At 45.1% G+C, this 23997-nt stretch overlaps 1 protein-coding gene across 1 annotated transcript; it reads left to right on the forward strand.

The window, feature by feature from the left end:
- The first annotated feature begins 8169 nt into the window (after positions 1-8169).
- On the forward strand, positions 8170-22798 carry LOC144608762 (sodium channel regulatory subunit beta-2-like). The gene is made up of 7 exons (XM_078426840.1): positions 8170-8221; positions 14011-14180; positions 15887-16103; positions 17080-17218; positions 17304-17355; positions 21215-21331; positions 22632-22798. Exons 1-7 carry the CDS (start codon positions 8170-8172, stop codon positions 22692-22694), a joined length of 810 nt encoding a protein of 269 aa, XP_078282966.1. The 3' UTR covers positions 22695-22798.
- The last annotated feature ends 1199 nt before the right edge of the window (positions 22799-23997 follow it).

Raw genomic sequence — 23997 nt, forward strand, 5'->3', positions numbered from 1 at the left:
TCGAGGGACATTCCCCCCTCCCCCTCTTTACATTAATGAAAGCATTGCATGTTGAATCCATCGGCAACAACATCTTGTGCATCCACAGTGACCAGAAACCTAACCAGGCTAACAGTGTTTGCAAGAGGAGAATAAATACTGGGTATCTTGTAACTTTGCCACAGCTGCAAGGCACAAGGCAGGAACAGAGTGGAATACTCATGAGTGCAGTTCTACGAATACTCAACCTACAATATCCATGACAAAGTTGAAGCCACAACCCTCAACATTTAATTCCCCTCACTGGCAATTAGCGACAGTGCAGCGTATTGATTGCAGCATCTCAGAATGAACCACTTTGAAAGTATTTCCCAAGCCTGGAACATCTGACAAAGGACACTGATGCTTGGAAGCATGGGTCTTCATGTTCCCCTGTGGGCCATCCCGTCCTCACTTGCAAACTTATATCCCTTCCGTCACCAAGCTGGATACAGAGTGGTGCAGCGGGTAGTGCTGCTGTTTCACATCTCCAGTGACTCTGGTTCAGTCTGATCTGGAGCGCTGTGTGCTGGAGTTTACACTGAACGCACAGGTTCCCCTCCAACCCTATAGGTGTGGCAAATGAATCAAAAAAGGAAATTGGTGGGGCAAGTGTGAACGAGTAAATCACAGGGCTACATTGGAGTAGGGTCTACTAGCAACTGGCATGAGCTCAATAAGCCAGTAATCACCTGTTCATAAGACATAGGAGCAGAATTAGGCCATTCGGCCCATTGAGTCTGTCCACCATTCAATCATGGCTGATCTATTTTTCCCTCTCGACACCATTCTCCTGCCTTCTCCCTGCAACCTTGGACACCCGTACTAATGGAGAACCTATCATTCCCCGCATTAAAAATACTCAATGTTGACCTCCACCACCTTCTGTGGCAATGAATTTCACGATTCGCCACACTCTGATTAAACAAATTCCTCCTCATTTCCATTCTAAAGGTACATTCCTTTTATTCTGAGACTATGCCCTCTGATCCTAGATTTTCCCATTGCTGGAAATATCCTCTCCACATCCACTCTATAAGTATGTGGTTGTAGGTGATGACCTCTTGCAGGTGAGTACTTCAGGATGCTTGGTAATTTGGAAAGTTGGGATGAATAGACAACAAGGAAATATACGACAAGGCTGGTGAGGAAACGGCTCAGAATCGCACTACTATTTCATCATGGTCCAGTTGAGGGCAGCAAAGAGCCAAATGTTTCAACCAAGGTGCAGATGGTTAGATGTGCAGGAAGGAACTGCAGGCGCTGGTTTTTTCACCGAAGATAAACACAAAATGCTGGAGTAACTCAGCAGGACAGGCAGCATCTTGGTTAAAAACAAATTAAGTTGGATCAGAAACTGCTGATTTGATATTCGGGGAAACATCAATACCCTGTATATGTGTACTTTAGTGAAATGTTATGGGTATATCAGCATGGATTTATGAAAGGTAAATTATGTCTGACGAATCTTATAGAATTTTTCGAGGATGTAACTAGTAGAGTGGATAAGGGAGAACCAGTGGATGTGTTATATCTGGACTTCCAGAAGGCTTTCGACAAGGTCCCACATAAGAGATTAGTATGCAAACTTAAAGCACACGGTATTGTGGGTTCAGTATTGATGTGGATAGAGAACTGGCTGGCAGACAGGAAGCAAAGAGTAGGTATAAACGGGTCCTTTTCAGAATGGCAGGCAGTGACTCGAGGGGTACCACAAGGCTCAGTGCTGGGACCCCAGCTATTTACAATATATATTAATGATTTGGACGAGGGAATTGAATGCAACATCTCCAAGTTTGCGGATGACACGAAGCTGGGGGGCAGTGTTAGCTGTGAGGAGGATGCTAGGAGGCTGCAACGTGACTTGGATCGGTTAGGTGAGTGGGCAAATGCATGGCAGATGCAGTATAATGTGGATAAATGTGAGGTTATCCACTTTGGTGGCAAGAACAGGAAAGCAGACTATTACCTGAATGGTGGCGGATTAGGAGAAGGGGAGATGCAACGAGACCTGGGTGTCGTGGTACACCAGTCATTGAAAGTAGGCATGCAGGTGCAGCAGGCAGTGAAGAAAGCGAATGGTATGTTGGCATTCATAGTGAGGGGATTTGAGTATAGGAGCAGGGAGGTTCTGCTGCAGTTGTACAGGGCATTGGTGAGACCACACCTGGAGTATTGCGTACAGTTTTGGTGTCCTAATCTGAGGAAAGACATTCTTGCCATAGAGGGAGTACAGAGAAGGTTCACCAGATTGATTCCTGGGATGGCAGGACTTTCATATGAAGAAAGACTGGATAGACTAGGCTTATACTCGCTGGAATTTAGAAGATTGAGGGGGGATCTTATAGAAACTTACAAAATTCTTAAGGGGTTGGACAGGCTAGATGCAGGAAGATTGTTCCCGATGTTGGGGAAGTCCAGAACAAGGGGTCACAGTTTAAGGATAAAGGGGAAGTCTTTTAGGACCGAGATGAGAACGTTTTTTTTCACACAGAGAGTGGTGAATCTGTGGAATTCTCTGCCACAGAAGGTAGTTGAGGCCAGTTCATTGGCTATATTTAAGAGGGAGTTAGATGTGGCCCTTGTGGCTAAAGGGATCAGGAGGTATGGAGAGAAGGCAGGTACGGGATACTGAGTTGGATGATCAGCCATGATATTGAATGGCGGTGCAGGCTCGAAGGGCCGAATGGCCTACTCCTGCACCTATTTTCTGTTTCTATAACCATTAGAAGGGAGATCGTTTGACAACATAGAATATTCTAGAAATGCAGATCTTCCCAAATTACGATTGCCTGATTTGTGCGCGACCTGTACACATGACGGAGCGTTTGGGAGACCCGCGGGTGGAGCTGCCAACTGCTGCCAGGCTAATTCACCTTCTGCCAGGTGAGAACCCAGCTTAGGAATTATCATTGCATCTTGCACAGAAATCTGAATGTTTGACATTCATGTTGCCCTTGGTTGGTCTATGTTTTAATTTTAATTTGTTGACAGAAGTTGACATTTCTGCCTTGCAAACTGTAGGGGTTACAGACAGTTCTCAGGACAGAATCCCGCATTTACCTGGGCACAACCTGTACTCAGCTGGTTCGGCAGCATCTTGGAGAAGGAGCAAGAGAAAATGTTTCTCTCTTTGCAGTTACTGCTCAGTTTTCTGAATACTTCCAACATTTTCTGCTTTTATTTCACACTTTTGGTCTCAGCAGCATTTTGCTTTGTTAGTCAGTTTGACTTTTCTTTTCTTTGAGTGTTGGAGATAACTTGCTTCCATCTCGATGTTATGGCCAATGTTGGAAGCACAGATTAAAGCATTGGAAGTCCTGAGCAATGGCATGGATCCTGAACTATCTTAGCTATAATGGATAGCTTCTCTCTCACTCCTTACAGAAGAGAACTCTGATCTCATGTCGTTCTCTTAAACATGTTAGAATAGCTACTCTAAATTATCAGACTTTAGTTTTATGTTTTATATTAGAATCCATCTTTATTCAGGTTCTCGGTTCCATTGCAATTTAACAGTGTTGCTAATTAAGCATTCCTATATTCCTTTCTGTTCTGTTTCCCTTTCGTGATGTGCAAGGTAATATACGCTTATGATGTAAGCTTTGGTTTGTGGAGTTGTGGTGTAACTGAAACCAGTGTTGGTGTACCTGAAGGCAGCAGAGACAAGCTGATGTGGTCTATCTGTAAATTTCCCCACTGCCAGTTCCAAACTGATTTCACTGATGAGTTTTGGTCTGATAGAATTGTTTGTAAAATGGTCTTTGGCTTTCCTGATCAGAGAAATACAGTGACTCATTGGTGAAGTTCCATCTTAGCTGATGACTGAACCTGAGAGTCAAAACTAGTTACATGATCAAACCTCAAGCACCAACCAGCACCCTGTGAGCCCAATTTTAAATTATTGATGTATATTAAAGAAACAAAGTGGTCTTGGCACTGGAGAACATCATTGAACACTTCAAGTCAGTCAGCAACTTTCACTGAGGAAAACGTGGTCGATGCATTAGAAATGGACATCCCAAAGGTGTTTAATGAAGAGCCACATTATGTTGTCACTGTGGCTTGAAGACCTTGGAATAAAGGAGTCTGTAGCAGATGATAACAACATTGGCTACCAAGAAACAAAGATATTGAATTAGCTACCAAGAAACGCTGCTCCTCTTAATATATATTAACTTTGAATTGGGCATATGGGGAGTAATTTCTTAATTGGCAGGTAATTATATCTTGGAGGTGAAGTGAAGACAGGTAGGATGAATGGATAATGGATCAGATAATGCTGAGAAAGGAAAAGCATTCCATTTTGATAGAAAAAAAGAGAAAGGGTCAGATGATTAAGAGGGCATTCCAGAGAGAGCTAGATAGAGCTCTTAAGGATAGCGGAGTCAGGGGGTATGGGGAGAAGGCAGGAACGGGGTACTGATTGAGAATGATCAGCCATGATCACATTGAATGGTGGTGCCAAATGGCCTACACCTATTGTTTATTGTCTACATGTACAAGAGCAGAGAGAGAGAATGAAGATGTTTGACAGAAGGATGAAAACTACCGAGGGATATTTTAAATGCAAACAAGTAGACCTATTGCTGTGACTGGGCTTCTTCCACGCTGCAACCATCCTAGAGTCCCCTGACGTCAGGGGAAGACTACTTGGACTTGCTTTAATGTCTGCAAACACATCACATAGATTCCATTCTGAATTGCAGCACTAAAGTGAACAGAAGTATTAGCTGTGGTGCAGTGTTAGCATTTTGCCTCTGAGTCCAAAGGTTGTGGTCTCATGTCTAAAACCCGAGGATAAAGAACGGGCCCTGAGACTGTATTGTATTATTGAGGGGAGTTACACAACCATCAACGTTATATTTTGCAAGAGACATTAAACTGGGACCCATCTGCTCTCTCTGATAGAATACAAACAATCCCGTGGTATTTCAAAGAATAACATTGGGAGTGTTTCTTGTGTCCTGGCCAACACTGATCCTTTAATACATGTTGAACACTGATTGGATGTCCACTATCACATTGCTCTGCCCAGATTGTCCTATTTGCCTTTGACATAGAGGGACAGTTGTGGCCAGCTGCCCAACTCTCCGTCTCATTCCCCCATTTATTTCCCTTGGGCTACTTTCACATGCCCCCTAATTCACCTTCATGAAAGAGCGATTTACAGTGACTAATTAACCTAACACCCAGTTTGTCATTGAGATCAGTGAGGGAGCTGCAACACCTGTGGAAAACCCACACTCTTGTGGAGAGCATGCCAACTTCACACGTACAACTTAACGGTATGAACGTTGAATTCTCCAGTCTTGTTTCCCACCATCACGGTAGTAAGGAAGGCTAATTCAATGCTAGCATTTCTATCAAGAGGACTGGAATACAAAAACAGAGATGTAATGCTGAGGCTCTATAAGGCGCTGGTCAGGCCGCATTTGGAGAACTGTGAGCAAATGTGGGCCACATATCTGAGGATATGTTGGCTGAGGAAGAGGGTCCAGAGGAGGTTTTATATGAATGATTCCAGGAATGAGTCGACTCGATGACTAGTGAACTTGTTATAGGAGTAGAATTACTCCAATAACAAGTAATAGTTATTCCCTGTGTCCCATCCAGATGCACACTCATCTCTCCCACTCATTCCTAGCCTATGTCCACCTGCCTCCCAAGCAACCCCCCCCCCCCACCAACTCACCTGTATCCACCCACAACCTGCCAGGCTTTGTCCCAGCCACAACTCTTTTCCCACTTTCTCCCCTTGCTACAAAGTCTGAAGAAGGGTCCCGACCCAAAACATCACCCATCCATGTTCTCCACAGATGCTGCCTGGCCCGCTGAGTTACTCCAGCACTCTGTGAAACATCACCTATCCATGTTCTCCACAGATGCTGCCTGACCCGCTGAGTTACTCCAGCACTCTGTGAAACGTCACCTATCCATGTTCTCCACAGATGCTGCCTGACCCGCTGAGTTACTCCAGCACTTTGTGTTATTTTCATTAGATGTAAATTGCTTATGGACATCCTGTAAAAAGCCTGTAATGTTTGCCAACACATCAAAAATGCTGCATTGACTAAAGCACGTTGGACATTCTGATGGGGAAGTAAAACACACCATATATTAGCTTTTACTTTGATGACATTTTTTTCTAAAACATTTAAAAGGTTTATTTCAAAGAGCTCAGCTCTTCAGTAACGAGGCAGCATCTTTTAAAAAATGAGAAAGGTGCTACTAAAACCATCTCCTTCACTTCTTCAGTGTGGTTTCCTGGACTTGGAAACCGGTAACGGAAGCACAGTAACACGATTGGTTACCTTGCAGGTGAAAATCAAACTACTGAGGAAAACAGAGAAGGTTGCCACGAGCAGTGGACAGCCCAGGCAGCCCGACCAACGGCCCCCAGGAGCCTGACCAGCGGCCCCCTGCAGCCCGACCATCAGCAAGACCAGCAGCACGACCAGCAGCACGACCAGCGGCCCCCAGCAGCCCGACCAGCAGCCCGACCATCAGCAAGACCAGCAGCACGACCAGCGGGGCATTGAACACAGTGGATTGTGGCCGTACTACAACACGATCTTTGGTGCAGTGATCAACTTCTAGTAAGTTCTTCCTTGCTCTGAAACATTATTCATAAAAATCATCTCATGGCTAGAGACTTCTGTTTTAAAAGAAAATAACTGCAGATGCTGGTACAAATCGAAGGTATTTATTCACAAAATTCTGGAGTAACTCAGCGGGTCAGGCAGCATCTCGGGAGAGAAGGAATGGGCGACGTTTCTAATTTAGTTCTAAACACAAAATGCTGGAGGAACCCTGGGGTCAGGCAGCAACTGAGGACGAAATGGCCACGTTTTGGGACAGGATCCATCTTTAGACTTGGTCTAATTCAAATTTGAATTCAGACTCGGGCTAAAGAAGGGTCCCAACCTGAAACCTCACCTGTCCATTCCTTCCCAGATCCTCACGCTGAGAGCTCCTCCAGCACTCTGTGTTTTGCTCAAGATTCCAGCATCTGCAGAGGCAAAACCAGAGGTTACAGGGTTAGGAGTTTGCAGAAACGTACAATGGGGGGTGGGGGGGGGGGGGGGGGGGGGGGGGGTGGGGTGGGGGTGGGGTGGGGGGGGGGGGGGGGTGGTGATGAACGTAGGGTCCACCCAGTGATGTGTTGGATGAGTTTGCAGAAGGTGGCTGGGATGACACTGGCCAAGAGACATTTGAAATAGTGATTGGACAGAACAGCTTCTTCAATTTGAACATGAGAACAATAAATTATCATCACTGGGTGAATATTTACAATGAAAGAAGGAAGCGGATCATAAGTTTAATGCAAAGGTATACTTGGTTTAAGATTCTTTTGAAAATGTTTTTTTTAAAAGTCTAAACTGACCGCATCCCATCATTAAGGAATGGTTTGGTGAATTGTGAGCTTACTATCTACTCTACAGTTCTCTAGAAATTGTTCATTCAGAAGGTAGAAGAATTAAAAAAACATGAAAATACTTCCCCTCCTCTTTTAACGGCTTCTGGTCAGCGTCTGATGCCACTGTCGTACTTGTTTAATGGTGAATTAGATTTGCAATAGACTGTGGACAGACTGACACAATGAGTGCAGAACTGAATTGAACCAAAAACCCAGGTTCATTTCAGTTTTAACCCTTTCATCCTTGTTTTCTGACCCTCCCTAAATGACACTGGCCTCTCTGGCTCTGTGACCTTCTCCAACCCAGCAGCCCTCGATGGCCCGGACACTCCCAGAGGCACCGACACACACATCCCTGCTTCAGTCTGAAGAAGGGTCTCGACCCAAAATGTCACCCATTCCTTCTCCCCGAGATGCTGCCTGACCTGCTGAGTTACTCCAGCGTTTTGTGAATAAATACTTGCTTCCCTTTAAACACCTGCAGTGGCTTCCAGCACTTCAGGCCCAAGCCCTGCGATACTCCACTTCATCTCTTCACCCCCTCCACCCCCTCCGTTAAGATGCTTCTTAAAGCCACCTATTTGACCAACCTTCTAGATGCCTCTCCCAACATGTCCAGGAGTTAATTTTTTTGTTTGATATCACTTCTGTAAAGCACTGTATCAGATTTAAATGTTATAATTACAAAGTGTTGCATCCACTGTGTATAATCTCCTTCCTCTCTGCAGATAATGACCAGCAGCACAGGACTGCGATTCCTCCACATAATTCTCATCTTTAATGGTAAGTGCTCTGTCTATTGAAAGTAGAGATAGTGCAACGCTGAGTTAAATATACGCTGGTGCCTGACTAGTGCTTAAGATGCATTGCCATTCATTTGGAAAACTTCAAACAATCATCTGAGTATTGACCAACTAACTTTGCCAAACTACAAACACCAACTAAACTTTGAACTATCTTGGTTGCTTTAGGGTCTGAGGCTTTTTGTTTTGTTTTAAACTATATTCAGATTTTTTAACTTATTAAACATTTTTTAGTTTGTTTATTGAGTACTGTGTTTACAAACCTGTTGGGCTGCTGCAAGTAGGTGTTTCTTTGTTCCACTTTGGTACACATAGAATTATAGAGTGATACAGTGTGGAAACAGGCCCTTCGGCCCAACTTGCCCACACCGGCCAACATGTCCCAGCTACACTAGTCCCACCTGCCTGCGTTTGGTCAATATCCTCCAAACCTGTCCTATCCATGTACCTGTCTAACAGTTTCTAAAACATTATGATAGTCCCAGCCTCAACTACCTCCTCTGGCAGCTTGTTCCATGCACCCACCACCCTTTGTGTGAAAAAGTTACCCCTCGGATTCCTATTAAATCTTTTCCCCTTCACCTTAAACCTCTGTCATCCGGTCCTTGATTCACCTACCCTGGGCAAGAGACACCTACTCTGGGCAAGAGACTCCTACCCTGGGCAAGAGACTCCTACCCTGGGCAAGAGACTCCTACCCTGGGCAAGAGACTCCTACCCTGGGCAAGAGACTCCTACCCTGGGCAAGAGACTCCTACCCTGGGCAAGAGACTCCTACCCTGGGCAAGAGACACCTACCCTGGGCAAGAAACTCCTACCCTGGGCAAGAGACACCTACCCTGGGCAAGAGACACCTGCCCTGGGCAAGAGACACCTACCCTGGGCAAGAAACTCCTACCCTGGGCAAGAGACTCCTACCCTGGGCAAGAGACTCCTACCCTGGGCAAGAGACTCCTACCCTGGGCAAGAGGCTCTGTGCATCTACCTGACCTATTCCTCTCATGATTTTATACACCTCTAAGATCACCCCTCATCCTCCTGCGCTCCAGGGAATAGAGTCCTAGCCTACACAACCTCTCCCTGCAGCTCAGACCCTCTAGACCTGGCAACATCCTTGTAAACATGACAATTAAACACTAGAATTTGAGCACCCATGGAATCAACACTGATTATTATAGCATTATAGAAAGAGAGATGCATTACTGTGTTACTGACAGTTTACTGTGCCAGCAAGGTGGTGTGATCCTTGTGCTCTGTGGGCACTCTGCCTGCCTTCCAATGTTGAGATTGTCTATGGGGACTGGTGCTGGGCAGACCTGGGGGGGGGGGGAGTGATGCAGCTACACAGGGCCACATCCTGAGGCCACCTCTCAGTCCCAGCGGCAACGCCACCCAGCTCATCCCAACCCAACACCAGCCTCCCAATACCGAGCCATGCGCTCTTCAGTCCCGCGGGGAGGAATGTATGCAGGAATGAAACGGCTGGATATCCAGGTATTATTGGAAACAAGAGATAGTTGGATAAGGAGAGTACATGGAAATAGATCAGACATGATACTAAATGGTAAAGCAAGTCACAGAAACCGGGGATTTGCACTGGGTTCCTGGTATGGTTTAAATCTTGATTACAGAACAATTTTTAAGAGCTGGCAACCTTAATTAAGGTAGGGAGGTTATGATAACCATTATCCTGCACATTGTGTTCCTGTAAAGAATTCCAGCACCATCCTGTAATTGTATGAGTCAACTATCTCCAACTATCTCCAGCTACAAGTGTCCCTCAGTGACGGCTCCACAGTCAATTCAGCCTAGAAGCCCAGCGGCAAATGAGGTGTAAAGGAAAAAAACCTGCAGATGCTGGAAATCTGCAAACAAAACCTGTAAATCCTGGCAACCTGAAATAAAAACAGAAAAATCTAGACATGCTCAACAGGTCAGGCAATGTGTGTGGAGAGGGTAGAGGTAGAGTTTGAAGTCAAAGACAGGACTCAGGTCAATGACTACCTTGTGCGCTGCCAGGCACAGGACGTTTAGAAAGAGATGCCACTATGGCATGAAGTCATGTAGACCAAGGACGTCTTAACTTCCAAGTATGAGCCTGTGCTGACCACACTCCAGGCAGAAGTAGAAGAAAGAAAGAACTTGCATTAATGCGTTACATTTTCCAACCTCAGGACACAAATGAAGTACTTCTGAACTACAGTAGCTGGTTACCTATAGCAAGTTTCCACACCAAAATGAGGAAATTAGCAGAGTTGCAGTGCTAATATTTAGGTGCCGGGGCGGTCACTGGTGCCAGAGCGGTCACTGGTGCCAGAGCGGTCACTGGTGCCAGAGCGGTCATTGGTGCCCGAGCGGTCATTGGTGCCAGAGCGGTTACTGGTGCCGGAGCGGTCACTGGTGCCGGAGCGGTCACTGGTGCCGGAGCGGTCACTGGTGCCAGAGCGGTCACTGGTGCCAGAGCGGTCACTGGTGCCGGAGAGGCCGCTGTTAAATTCCCCGCTGTTATTCTGGCTTTTTTTTACAGAGGTGCCAGAGCGGCGCTCCCGTGACCTCCAGTGTGCTCCAGTGAGCTCCAGTGAGCTCCAGCACCACTGCACCCCTGGAAATTAGATCATCTGATTTGCCAGTGGTAGTCTTAAGGTCTTGCAATACAGAAGCAAGTGCTTTGACCCACTACATCCATATTGACTGTTGCATTACTCTATACTAATCCTTGTTACCTGCATTAGCTTGATAGCCTTCTATACCTTGCCAATTAACGCGCTTGTCCAGATGATTCTTAAATGCTGTGATAGTACCTTTCTCCACCCCTTTCTCAGAGTGATCCTGATTCCAACTACCCCCTGTATTTCAAATCCCTTCAAAATCTCCCGCCATTCCCCTTAAACCCATGCCCTCTTGCCTGAGACAAAGACTATTTATCCTATATACCTCACTAATAAATGTGAATACCTCTAATCGATCTTCTCTCAGCCTCCTCTGTTCCAGGCAAAACCAACCCAGCCAATCCAATCTCTCTGCAGAACTGCAATGCTCCAAACCAAGCGACATGCTGGTGACTCGACCTTCTACCCACCCACCCCAGCCCCATCACACCGCTTATATGTGGTGGTGACCAGGACTGCACACACTACTCCAAATATCACCGAACCATTGTGTTATAAAGTTGCCACATGACTCCCCAGCTCTTTGGGTCTACCTCATGTCCAATGAGGGCAAGCATCCCATTTGCCTTCTTCACCACTCTCTCCACATGAGCTGCTACTCCCATGGATTTATGGACTTTTACTCCCCCCATTTATTAACACTCCCATCCTTCAAATAGTGCCACAGAATCCTTAAATCCCAATGAGAAGTCAGTTAAATTCCCACTGTAGTATCTCAGGTGGAATGGAGTGGTGCATCAGTGCAAGGAGGCTCTGTATCCAGGCATCAGTGCAAGACATGGAGTGTTGGACTAGACTTTACATCCTGGTTTCTAGAGTTAGTTTTCAACCTGTAATGTTGACCTCAGGGTGAGCATGTTAACCCCCCCTCAGTTATAGCTGCCCACTCTCATACCCCTTTTCCCATTCCCTGTAACGATGTATCCAACCTGTTATACAACTTCACAACTATCCCCTGCTCTCTGACCTAAACCCTCTGTCGTGAATGTCACCAACATTCTCTTCTTCTGAACTCTTTAGCCATGGAAACCTTCAGGAGCAAGGTTTAAAGTCCACTTAACTGCGGACAGCCACGTGGTGGTGGATCCTAACTCGATTGTAATTGTATGGACACTTTGACCGTACACAGTTTAACCCTTTATTGCTGAGCTGCAGCAGTAATTTACAATAAAGGGGAAATCACTTCAAAACCCCTTCCTCTCGGCTAACCACAAACCAGCTGTACTTTTCACTGCGTGCACCTGAACTTTACCAACAACACCCAGCTCGCTGCAAAGCAATTTAACTATCAATGTGAATAAGTACTTCAACTTAAAACAGAAAATCAATATTTCTTCAAAGAAAGCCTAATTTGGAAACTAAACTTACTGTCTATGTAGGGGGATTTCAGCTGCCTTTAAATTCTATTGAGAACAAGGCATATAACAAAGCACATCGCAGGAACAGGCCCTTAAGGGCACCATGTCTGCACCAAGCATGACACCAAATTAAACTAACACGATCTCCCTGCATATGGTATATGTCCCTCTAGTCCGTGCCTCTTCAGGAAGCTGACTCTCAATTAGTAATAAGTACACCAAAGCCAGTCCCAATTTGTTAAAGACAAATTGTCTTGACTGATTTGATAGAATTTTTCGAAGAGCAATAAAGAGGATTGAAAAGAGTCGTGCTGTTGAGTTGGTGGACATGGTCTTTCACAGGTTTCTGACCAAACAGCATATCACAGACGTTAGCAGAACTAAAATCCCCACAATTAAAGTTGCAGCGGTAGCTTGGCTACATAGAGTGAGTTGTCATTTATCAGAACCCGGGAGAAATGTGGCAACAATTCAAAAAATATTTTGCATTCAATGCTCTGGAATTGCAAGTCCGTACATCAAAGCCCAGAGCACAGAATCTAAAGATGCTTTGGGCGAATGATGCCTGGAAATCTGAGGCTGGACGACTGCCCAGAATATCATGTCTGGTTTACACATAGAATGATGAAAAGTTATCAGCTAGAATGGATTATAACAGATAACTGGAAATGAAGCAGGTTGTTATTAACAAATACTCTTAAATGCATTACCACTCAGAATGTAATAGAGAAGCTCAGGGGTTTATGTATAAATTCAAAAACATTTAGGAGTGAATTCCAGAGTGGAGTCTGTGCGTAAATACAGTAAACCCGGTATCTGGGGATGGAAAGAGATGAAAGCTAACCATGTCTTGGCCATTATACATAGAGTAAGAGATATCCTTGAGTGAGTCACTTGCTGAACTCTAATCAAGAGCTGTAAGTGTCCTGTAAATAGAATTACACATGGCTAGTGCAACAATCTCACTGGTGCAAATGAATCCAGCTCAGCTTGACACTGTGTCACTGTGTGTGTCAGTGTGTGTGTGTCAGTGTGTGTGTGTCAGTGTGTGTGTGTCAGTGTGTGTGTGTCAGTGTGTGTGTGTCAGTGTGTGTGTGTCAGTGTGTGTGTGTGTGTGTGTGTGTGTGTGTGTCACTACGTGTGTGTGTGTCACTGTGTGTGTGTCACTGTGTGTGTGTGTGTGTGACTATGTGTGTGTGACTGTGTGTGTGTCAGTGTGTGTGTGTGTGTGTGTGTGTGTGTGTGTGTGACTGTGTGTGTGTGTCTGTGTGTGTGTGACTGTGTGTGTGTGTGACTGTGTGTGTGTGTGACCGTGTGTGTGTGTGACTGTGTGTGTGACTGTGTGTGTGTGACTGTGTGTGTGTGTGACTGTGTGTGTGTGTCACTGTGTGTGTGTCACTGTGTGTGTGTCACTGTGTGTGTCAGTGTGTATGTGTCACTGCGTGTGTGTGTGTGTCACTGTGCATGTGTAACTGCATGTGTGACTGTGTGTCAGTGTGTGTGTCACTGTGTGCGTGTCACTGTGTGCGTGTCACTGTGTGCGTGTCACTGTGTGCGTGTCAGTGTGTGTGTGCCACTGTCTGTCACTGTGTGTGTGCCACTGTTTGTCACTGTGTGTGTGCCACTGTCTGTCACTGTGTGTGCCACTGTCTGTGTGCCACTGTCTGTCACTGTGTGTGTCACTGTCTGCCACTGTGTGTGTGTCACTGTCCAAGTTCAGATGGTTTCTTTTTACCTTGTAGATGTCTGGCCAATCTCAGTTGTTCGTGTCTCTACGCCAGGGTACCTGATTGTGAAACAGGGGATGGATGCACAATTAGACTGCATGTTTGACTACCAAGAACGCACTGATATGCACAACATCAAGCTGGAATGGTTGTACACCCCTTATAACGGCACTGGAGAGAACGCGGTGAGTGTAAAGCCTGCTGCCTCCGCACATTCCCCACAAGACACCCTTGCAGGATCTTTAATAAATTTACACAGAATCTTTTAAACCCCTTTAAATACATTCACAATTACTTTAAAGTCTGAAAAATGCTTCTAAAGTGCAAATGTGGTTGTAATATAAGAAACGTAGAGGCCAATCTGTATTCTGCAAGCTCATAAACGCAGTGTTTTATAATAGCCAAGGACTGTATCGTGAGTGATATGGAATGAGGGTGGCAGCTTGTTGTGGATGAAGTGGCTGTCACATTCTCTATCACAATGATGACTACACTTCAGTGAAGGGCCTGGAAAGGACATGCAAGGCTCTATATAAATCAAACCTTTCCTTCTTTCAAACTTGCAAGCCAGTATGTGGGACGCAAGCTGCCATATACCCCAATCTCACCTGTAACTGAGTCCAGAAGGAGGATAAGTATTAACTTGCTCATCAGGTAGAACACCAATGGAAACAGTGCCCTGATTTAATCCACTTGAAAGGCCACTAAGGAGTAGAATTAAGCCATTCAGCCAATCCAGTCCACTCCGCCATTCAATCATGGCTGATCTATTGATCCCGCTCAACCCCATTCTCCTGCCACCAATGGGATACAGTGCAGCAACTCCATCTGCTTCCACAGGACCTCCCATCCAGGAAGAGCAGGCAGCGGGTACAGGAGTTTGCCCTCACCTGCAAGTTCCCATCCAGGTCACACACGACCCGGATTTGGAAACAAATCATCATCTTTCATGATGCTGGGTCTAAACTCTAGATCACTGCACTGCGCACCTGTGATACCTGCACTGTGCACCTGTGATACCTGCACTGTGCACCTGTGATACCTGCACTGTGCACCTGTGATACCTGCACTGTGCACCCCTGATACCTGCACTGTGCACCTGTGATACCTGCACTGTGCACCTGTGATACCTGCACTGTGCACCTGTGATACCTGCACTGTGCACCTGTGATACCTGCACTGTGCACCCGATACCTGCACTGTGCACCCCTGATACCTGCACTGTGCACCTGTGATACCTGCACTGTGCACCTGTGATACCTGCACTGTGCACCTGTGATACCTGCACTGTGCACCCGATACCTGCACTGTGCACCTGATACCTGCACTGTGCACCTGTGATACCTGCACTGTGCACCTGTGATTCCTGCACTGTGCACCTCCCTCTGATACCTGCACTGTGCACCTGTGATACCTGTACTGTGCACCCCTGATACCTGCACTGTGCACCTGTGATACCTGCACTGTGCACCTGTGATACCTGTACTGTGCACCCCTGATACCTGCACTGTGCACCTGTGATACCTGCACTGTGCACCTGATACCTGCACTGTGCACCTGTGATACCTGCATTCTCGCTGTTCAAGAAGGCAACTCATCAGGGATGTTAGACATGGACAACACATGGACAACACATGGACAACACATGGACAACACATGGACAACACATGGACAACACATGGACAACACATGGACAACACATGGACAACACATACAGGACTTGTCAGCGTGGCATCTATTGCATATCATATTAAAAAGGATCACCTCTGGAAATTGTTATTATGGATAGGGCAGGGATAATCCAACTCTGCATTGAACACCTGCAGTTTTCATCGGTGAAATTGACAGAGAACTGTTTCCTTTGAGTTATTTTCCTTCTTTATTCCGACAGATTTTGTTTTACCTCCAAGACCACAGTGCGGTGGTTCAAGGCAACAGGTTCACACAGAGGCTGAAGTGGATTGGTGACATCAGGAAGAAGAATGGCTCCATTCTCATAACCAACGTGACATGCTCTGACAATGGCAACTTTATCTGCGATCTGCGCATCCCGAGATTGTGGAACAAAGTCCACCGAAGCAAGACCCTTTTAATGGTTTTGTGTGAAGGTGCAAACACAAGCACTGTGACTGCACGCTGTTAGAGTGAATGTAAAGCAGTTGGATGGTTTGGTGCAGTTTATGAGTTGGAACATACCAATCCCTTGTATATGGTGGGCCAGAAGTGCAAACGAGGGATTAGTGTGTTCCAAATCATACTAAAGAACTAAGTGGGGAGGGAGTGGTCTTTTGAGATTCTGTACAATGTGAAAGGGAAGGAAATGATCTCTTGAGAAGCAAAAATAGGAATGAATATTAATATTGATTTTTTGGGAAATTCTATAATGTGAGTCAAAGAGGCAGAGAATTGTGCCTTTGGGACAGTGCAGATACAATGGGCTGCTGACCATCAAAGATTATATTGATATAAAAAATACATTTGTGTAACCCTTCTAAATGCTTTCCAGCCAGTGAATTTATTTTGAAGTTCAGACACTGATGTTATTTGAATAAATGTGACTACTAATTTACAGACAGAGTGGCATAAACAACGCAGAGGCGGGGGTCCGATTAATCAGGGGTCTGGCACTGGTTGGGGGCATGTGCTGTGCAGGAAATGTGCTACTTGTGGTACGTTCCCCTGGGCAATTAGACAAGATCCTCAGCTTAAATTCTCCACAAGACAAGGGTCAGCAAAGTGCAGTTGTTCTTCTACATTCAGTGAGCGTCATGTAAACTGCACCTCTGCAGAGTGGAGTTAAATCATCGGTCATGAGAGAAAGGGTGAATTGTTCATGCTTCTGCTGCTATTTTTTCTCTTCTTACATCTAAATATCTTGGCCACCATTGTCACTGTCGCACTTCCAATGCTATACATTTACCCTGGGGTGACGAAGGCTGAGAGACGACACGATGGAACAATATCAATTGAACAGAGGCGTGGATAGGCTAGATAGCAATGTCTGTCTCCCATGGTAGCGGTGTCTAACACAGAGGCCATGTGGTGAAGTGATTCTCTGACCTTTACCCTCGTCTACCTCTACAGATGGCAAGCACTACAGAGTGATGCCAATGGGTCTCATCGTAGGTGTGACGGCTGGGTTCTCCATCCTCCTTGCTGTGCTCTCCATCATTCCTGTAACCATATGGAAGTGCTCAGCAAGAACAGCACCAAGGGATCAAAGGTAAAGTCTTTCTGGAGACAGATATTAACGTAATCGCACCATCCCACCCATTGAACAATGTATCATGCTGAACATCTCTCCCCAGACCCAGCCATGCGTCTGGAAGGAATGACCCAGGTGCCCTTCAGAGCGTTAAGGTAAGGGCCGAATTAATGTATATGAGCCAAGATTTATTATGATCCTGATCAATGAGAGAGATCTTCCAGTAACTGGCACACTATAAGAGTGGCACAGTGGCGCAGCGGGTAGAGTTGCTGTCTTACAGCACTAGAGTCCCGGGTTCGATCCCGACTGCAGGTGCTGTCTGTACGTTCTCCCCGTGACCGCGTGGGTTTTCTCCGAGATCTTCAGTTTCCTCCCACACTCCAAAGACGTACAGGTTTGTAGGTAAATTGGCCTGGTAAATGTAAAAAGATTGTCCTTGGTGTGTGTAGGATAGTGTTAATAAGCGGGGATCAGTGGTCGGTGCGGACCCGGTAGGCCGAAGGGCCTGTTTCCGTGCTGTATCTCTAAACTAAACTAAACTAAACAAGAAACTCGACAAGGAAAGTTTTTTGAGGAACAAAGGTGCCTGGAAGGTGCTACTGAGGAAGTGGTGGGAACAGATAGCAATGTTTATGAAGCATCTAGATCGGCACATGGACATGCTGGGGATAAAGGAATAAAGACCATATACAAGCAGTTGACTTTAATTTGGATTAGCATCATGATTGGTTGAAGTCTCTGTGCTGTACTGTTCTAGGTTCAATGTATGTTCTAATTCCACTAACCCTCTGTGTCCTTCTATACTTGGTACTTTTAGCTTTAAGGATGCTGCTTAACTATTGTTACTGCTCATGCCTCCACCACCTTCTCAGGTAGCTCATTCCATATACCAACTTTAAGAAAGGAGGAAGAGAGAAAACAGGAAATTATAGACCAGTCAGTCTGACATCAGTGGTGGGGAAGATGCTGGAGTCAATTATAAAAGACAAAATTGCGGAGCATTTGGATAGCAGTAACAGGATCGTTCCGAGTCAGCATGGATTTACGAAGGGGAAATCATGCTTGACTAATCTTCTGGAATTCTTTGAGGATGTAACTAGGAAAATTGACAGGGGAGAGCCAGTGGATGTGGTGTACCTCGACTTTCAGAAAGCCTTCGACAAGGTCCCACATAGGAGATTAGTGGGCAAAATTAGAGCACATGGTATTGGGGGTAGGGTACTGACATGGATAGAAAATTGGTTGACAGACAGAAAGCAAAGAGTGGGGATAAATGGGTCCCTTTCAGAATGGCAGGCAGTGACTAGTGGGGTACCGCAAGGCTCGGTGCTGGGACCGCAGCTATTTACAATATACATTAATGACTTGGATGAAGGGATTAAAAGTACCATTAGCAAATTTGCAGATGATACAAAGCTGGGTGGTAGTGTGAACTGTGAGGAAGATGCTATGAGGTTGCAGGGTGACTTGGACAGGTTGTGTGAGTGGACGGATGCATGGCAGATGCAGTTTAATGTGGATAAATTGAGGTTATCCACTTTGGTGGTAAGAATAGGAAGGCAGATTATAATCTGAATGGTGTCAAGTTAGGAAAAGGGGACGTACAACGAGATCTGGGTGTCCTAGTGCATCAGTCACTGAAAGGAAGCATGCAGGTACAGCAGGCAGTGAAGAAAGCCAATGGAATGTTGGCTTTCATAACAAGAGGAGTTGAGTATAGGAGCAAAGAGGTCCTTCTGCAGTTGTACAGGGCCCTAGTGAGACCGCACCTGGAGTACTGTGTGCAGTTTTGGTCTCCAAATTTGAAGAAGGATATTCTTGCTATTGAGGGCGTGCAGCGTAGGTTTACTAGGTTAATTCCCGGAATGGTGGGACTGTCATATGTTGAAAGACTGGAGCGACTAGGCTTGTATACACTGGAATTTAGAAGGATGAGAGGGGATCTTATCGAAACATATAAGATTATTAAGGGATTCAACACGTTAGAGGCAGGAAACATGTTCTCAATGTTGGGGGAGTCCCGAACCAGGGGCCACAGTTTAAGAATAAGGGGTAGGCCATTTAGAACGGAGATGAGGAAAAACATTTTCAGTCAGAGAGTTGTAAATCTGTGGAAATCTCTGCCTCAGAAGGCGGTGGAGGCCAATTCTCTGAATGCATTCAAGAGAGAGCTAGATAGAGCTCTTAAGGATAGCAGAGTCAGGGGGTATGGGGAGAAGGCAGGAACGGGGTACTGATTGAGAATGATCAGCCATGATCACATTGAATGGTGGTGCTGGCTCGAAGGGCCAAATGGCCTCCTCCTGCACCTATTGTCTATTGTCTATTATCCATAACTATTCTTTATATGAAAAATGTATCCTTCGATCCACCTTAAACCTTCCCTCTCACCTTAAGCATGGCCTCTAGGTTAGGCACCTCTACTGTGGGAAACAGACATTACTATCTAATCTACCCATGCCTCCTTTATTTTGATATTGTTCCACGATGTCGTGCCTCAGCCTTCGTCTTTCCCGGGTAAAAAGGCCGGGCCCTTCGGCCCACAATGTCTCTACTGAACATAATGCCAGATTAAAGTAATCAGCTCTGCACGTGATCCATGTCCCTCCATTCCCTGCCCATCTGGAAGCCTCTAAAATGTCACGTTCGTGTTGGCCTTCACTGCCCCTAGCTAAGCAACATCCCCTGTGAATCATTTCTGGACCCTCTCTAGCGTACTTGCATTCTCCTTACAGTGTGACAGCCATAACTGCAGACAAGTGTGGCCTAACCAACATCTTCTACACTTGCAACGTGATGTTCCAACACTTGAAGTCAGTGCTTCGGCAATGAAGGCAGGCATGCCCATTCACATTACCCCTCCCCTGTCTTCCTGGGTTCCATGTTCCTGTTCAACAACACTTCTGGGGCACCGTTATTACAGGCAAGGCCCGGGCTACCTCCACTCCCACTGCAGCGCCCATCCACTTGTGTCCTACGTGTGGGCGTGCCTTCCAGGCCCGGATTGGCCTCACCAGTCACTTCCGGACCCACAGTCACCAATCCTCCAACTGAATGTGAAGTCATGGTCATCTTCCAACCCGAAGGACGAACAACAACAACAACATTACAGGAAAGAAATAAACATGAGTTACACATGAGTCCAGAATGTTACTTCAAATAAAATCAGAGTCACAGACACCGAGGTTATATATTTATAATCTATTGGAAACAATCGTGACAGAGTGACAAATATTTGCAATGACTTTAGCGTCAGCAGAGTATATTTTTGTGGGATACTGATATGTCAAATGTCAGTGGAACAATGAGAGTGCTAGCCTTCCATCAAAGAGCTGGGAAACTCGAGACCAACCCCTGCCACAGGTTGGCTGGAGTGAGAATGAGGTGGGTGCCTTGTGGGAATAATGGTCACTATCATTCGCTGAAGAGCATGTTAGGGAACAGTGTTGATCAGGGCGTGAGGATCTTGCAGGGCTGTGTTCCAATGATAGGGTTGAGGTATTGGAGTCAAGCTGCTACAGGAATGAAGCTCACTACAAGGTTTACAATACTGGAACTCAGGCCAGTGACAGGTGGTGTAAGGAAATAAAAATGTAGGCTTTATTAGTCCAATGGCATTTTCTCCTTAACTATTCTGCTGTGATAATATAGTCATGTATAGTGGCTTATTCATTAAATAATATAATTGTATTTGTAGCCAGTTTCTAGCCAGAGTTTTTCAGAACTGTTCACTAATCACATTTGCTTGGCTTCCTTAGATATTGGGTGGCATTGGAAACCAGCGTGATTCAGAGGTAGTTGTTTTCTAGCTTTATCTGTATCTCCTGAACATCATTTGCCCTGGTACCAAGGCCTGGCTACCTCACCGAAGCACCCGTTCTTTGTCAATGTTATCAGGTTCCATTCTGCCATGGTTCAATAAGCAAAATAAGTTAGGACCTGTAGAAATTAAATTGGAATTTGAAGGAAGAAAAGTCAGTTGATTAATTAAATATATTCACCAACAATCAGGAGGAAAACAGTTACTTCACGGTGACCAGGCAACCAGCGCGTCCCGGCAACACGGCAACGGAGGACCAGAACCATACGGAACCCACAAAGGATGGAAATGAAATCTATGTAACAATGGTAAGGTTATTGGGGGTGCCAATCCTTTAGCCTGATGTAAGTAGAAAACATTATACAGGGAGATAGGCACAAAAAGCTGGAGTAACTCAGCGCGACAGGAGAGAAGGAATGGGAGCATCTCTGGAGAGAAGGAATGGGTGACATCATGTTGCCTATCCTGCCGAGTTACTCCAGCTTTTCTTTGTCCCGCTGAGTTACTCCAGCTTTTTGTGTCTATCTTTGGTTTAAACCAGCATCTACAGTCCCATCCTACACATAATAGAGGGAGGCTCACTAATCTTATCCATCCACTGAGTGCACAAATTGTGTCAAGACATTTTACCAAATGATACCGACCACAACCTCCTGATTCCCATTCTCACTCAGCCCTTCACTCTAACTGCTTCCATGTGTAAGAACACGTTCTAAAAAGCACAAATGATCATTGGTGTTTACCCTGTGTACTCTTTGATTAGTCAATGAAATAGTTGTGGAGGCCAGGAATCCCCTACCTCTAGCCAGGTACTGCAGTATCCACATTGGAAATACGAACCGCTGGGAGAAATACCAGAGAAACATCATTCGGACTTTTAAAAAAACTTTCCTTTTTTGTGGGTAAATATTATTTAAATAAAAGTAATAGAAATTTATATAGAAAAATAATAGAAATAGAATGGTATAAGACGTTTTGAGACCGCATTTAGAATATTGTGTTCAGTTCTAGGCACCATGTTACAGGAGAGATATTGTTAAGCTTGAAAGGGTTCAGAGAAGATTTACGAGGATGTTGCCAGGATTAGAGGGTGTGAGCTGTAAGGAGAGATTGAATAGGCTGGGACTTTATTCCTTGGAGCGCAGGAGGATGAGGGGTGATCTTATAGAGGTGTATAAAATCATGAGAGGAAAAGATGGGGTAGATGCACAGTCTCTTGCCCAGAGTAGGGGAATCGAGGACCAGAGGGCACAGGTTCAAGGTGAAGGAGGAAAGATTTAAAAGGAATCTGAGGGGTAACTTTTTCACATAAAGGGTGGTGGGTGTATGGAACAAGTTGCCAGATGAGTTGGTTGAGGCTGGGACTATCCCAACGTTTAAGAAACAATTAGACAGGTACATGGATAGGACAAGTTTGGAGGGATATGGACCAAGCGCAGGCAAGTGGGACTAGTGTAGCTGGGACATGTTGGCCGGTGTGGGCAAGTTGGGCCGAAGGGCCTGTTTCCACACTGTATCACTCTATGACTCTAGAAAAGATGTCGTTGATTTAGTTACATTATTACTGGCCCAGGCCCATTTCTTACACTGTCCTTCTTTTGATTCCAGCATGCATTCTCAGGAACCAGGAAATCAGACAATCAACTCCCCAACCCAATCATGGAACAATGACTCAAGAATATTTCTAACAAACCCAGTGTTCCAGTCATAGGTTTTATCATTGATTGTTGGGATTTGAGGCAATATTCTTTCATCATTTTAGTAACCAAGGACATCTAGCAGCACTTATGCAAAGGACATATCTGTCAGGTCTAGTTGGTCACAGTGAGTGAGAGATTATTTCTCAAGTCTTGTTGCTCAAACTTCCTGGTTTATTTCGAGTCACCTTGAATCGGATTCATTCTGTTTTATCGCACGCAGAGTGAAAGTACTTGCGGGTCCAATTTTTACAAACCTCTACGATGGGGTTTGTGAATAAATAATTATGAATTATGAATCAATCAATGCTCTGTGTTTCATCTGTTTCTTAAGTTTGGACTGGGTAACATATTCTTTAAAAATGTGTCAATGAATTCTGTTATGGAATAGAGGTTGAGGGGAAGGACAAGTTGGTTCAAGTCTGTGTGTTTAAATCACACCTTTCAATCCACTTACTATTCAATTGGGACACTTAAAGTTAGGCAAAGAAGTCTCATAAATTGCATGAGAATTGTACCGTACGATATATATTTTCACTGCCGTGCCTGTCTGTGTGGATTGTGAGTGTAAACCTCAAAGAGGAAGTTTATGTGTCAAGAGTTGTTGCTTTTAACCTTGGGTCATTTAATACGTTTTATGGTCAAAGGAATACATTGAAATCATGCATTGTTGCGATATCCAGTAACCTTTCTGTGCACAGCATGTTTCAGGGTCATACCAAATAATCTACACTTTAATATTCCTAGTTCCACAATAGTTGCCATAAAAACAGCAATATATTTACTGTGCTTCAAACCATATCAAAGCACTTCACGGGAATGCTCTCTAACAAAATAATACATCAAGGCCCGTTTGGACAGATGACTAAAAGCTTGGTCAAAGAGATAAGAAGTGTCTTAATTGAGGTGCGAGTGGTAGACAGGCAGAGAGGAATTCCAGAAAGTCACAGCAATAACATTTGTGAATGATAAAGTGGATGGAAATGTATGACTGCAATTATCTTGGCACCTGTAGTGCTGGTAGAGGTTGCAGAAACAAAACAAAAAAGAATTTTGAGGCCATAGAAGCATTTAAAAACAAGAATTAAAAATTTTAAATCAAGACTTTCCTTAACTTGAAGCTGGCAAGGACCAACAAGCAAAGGGGCTCCATGTAATGACCCCACACCCTCATCTCCCTGCAGGTCGCATCTTGAGATCAATTACGTTTATCTGGAAATATAGAAATCTGGAATGTAGGATCTGGATTATAATTGGACATGTCTGACAGTGTAGCA

This window comes from Rhinoraja longicauda, chromosome 32 (assembly GCF_053455715.1).
Source record: "Rhinoraja longicauda isolate Sanriku21f chromosome 32, sRhiLon1.1, whole genome shotgun sequence".
Lineage (NCBI taxonomy): Eukaryota > Metazoa > Chordata > Chondrichthyes > Rajiformes > Arhynchobatidae > Rhinoraja > Rhinoraja longicauda.

What these genes read in the sequence shown, in the direction of transcription:
- LOC144608762 (XM_078426840.1), top strand. Translation starts at nt 8,170, where the DNA reads ATGACCAGCAGCACAGGACTGCGATTCCTCCACATAATTCTCATCTTT. An exon ending in CATAATTCTCATCTTTAATG is followed by an intron (nt 8,222 to 14,010) that starts GTAAGTGCTCTG and finishes TTTACCTTGTAG; the next exon opens with ATGTCTGGCCAATCTCAGTT. An exon ending in ACGGCACTGGAGAGAACGCG is followed by an intron (nt 14,181 to 15,886) that starts GTGAGTGTAAAG and finishes TTATTCCGACAG; the next exon opens with ATTTTGTTTTACCTCCAAGA.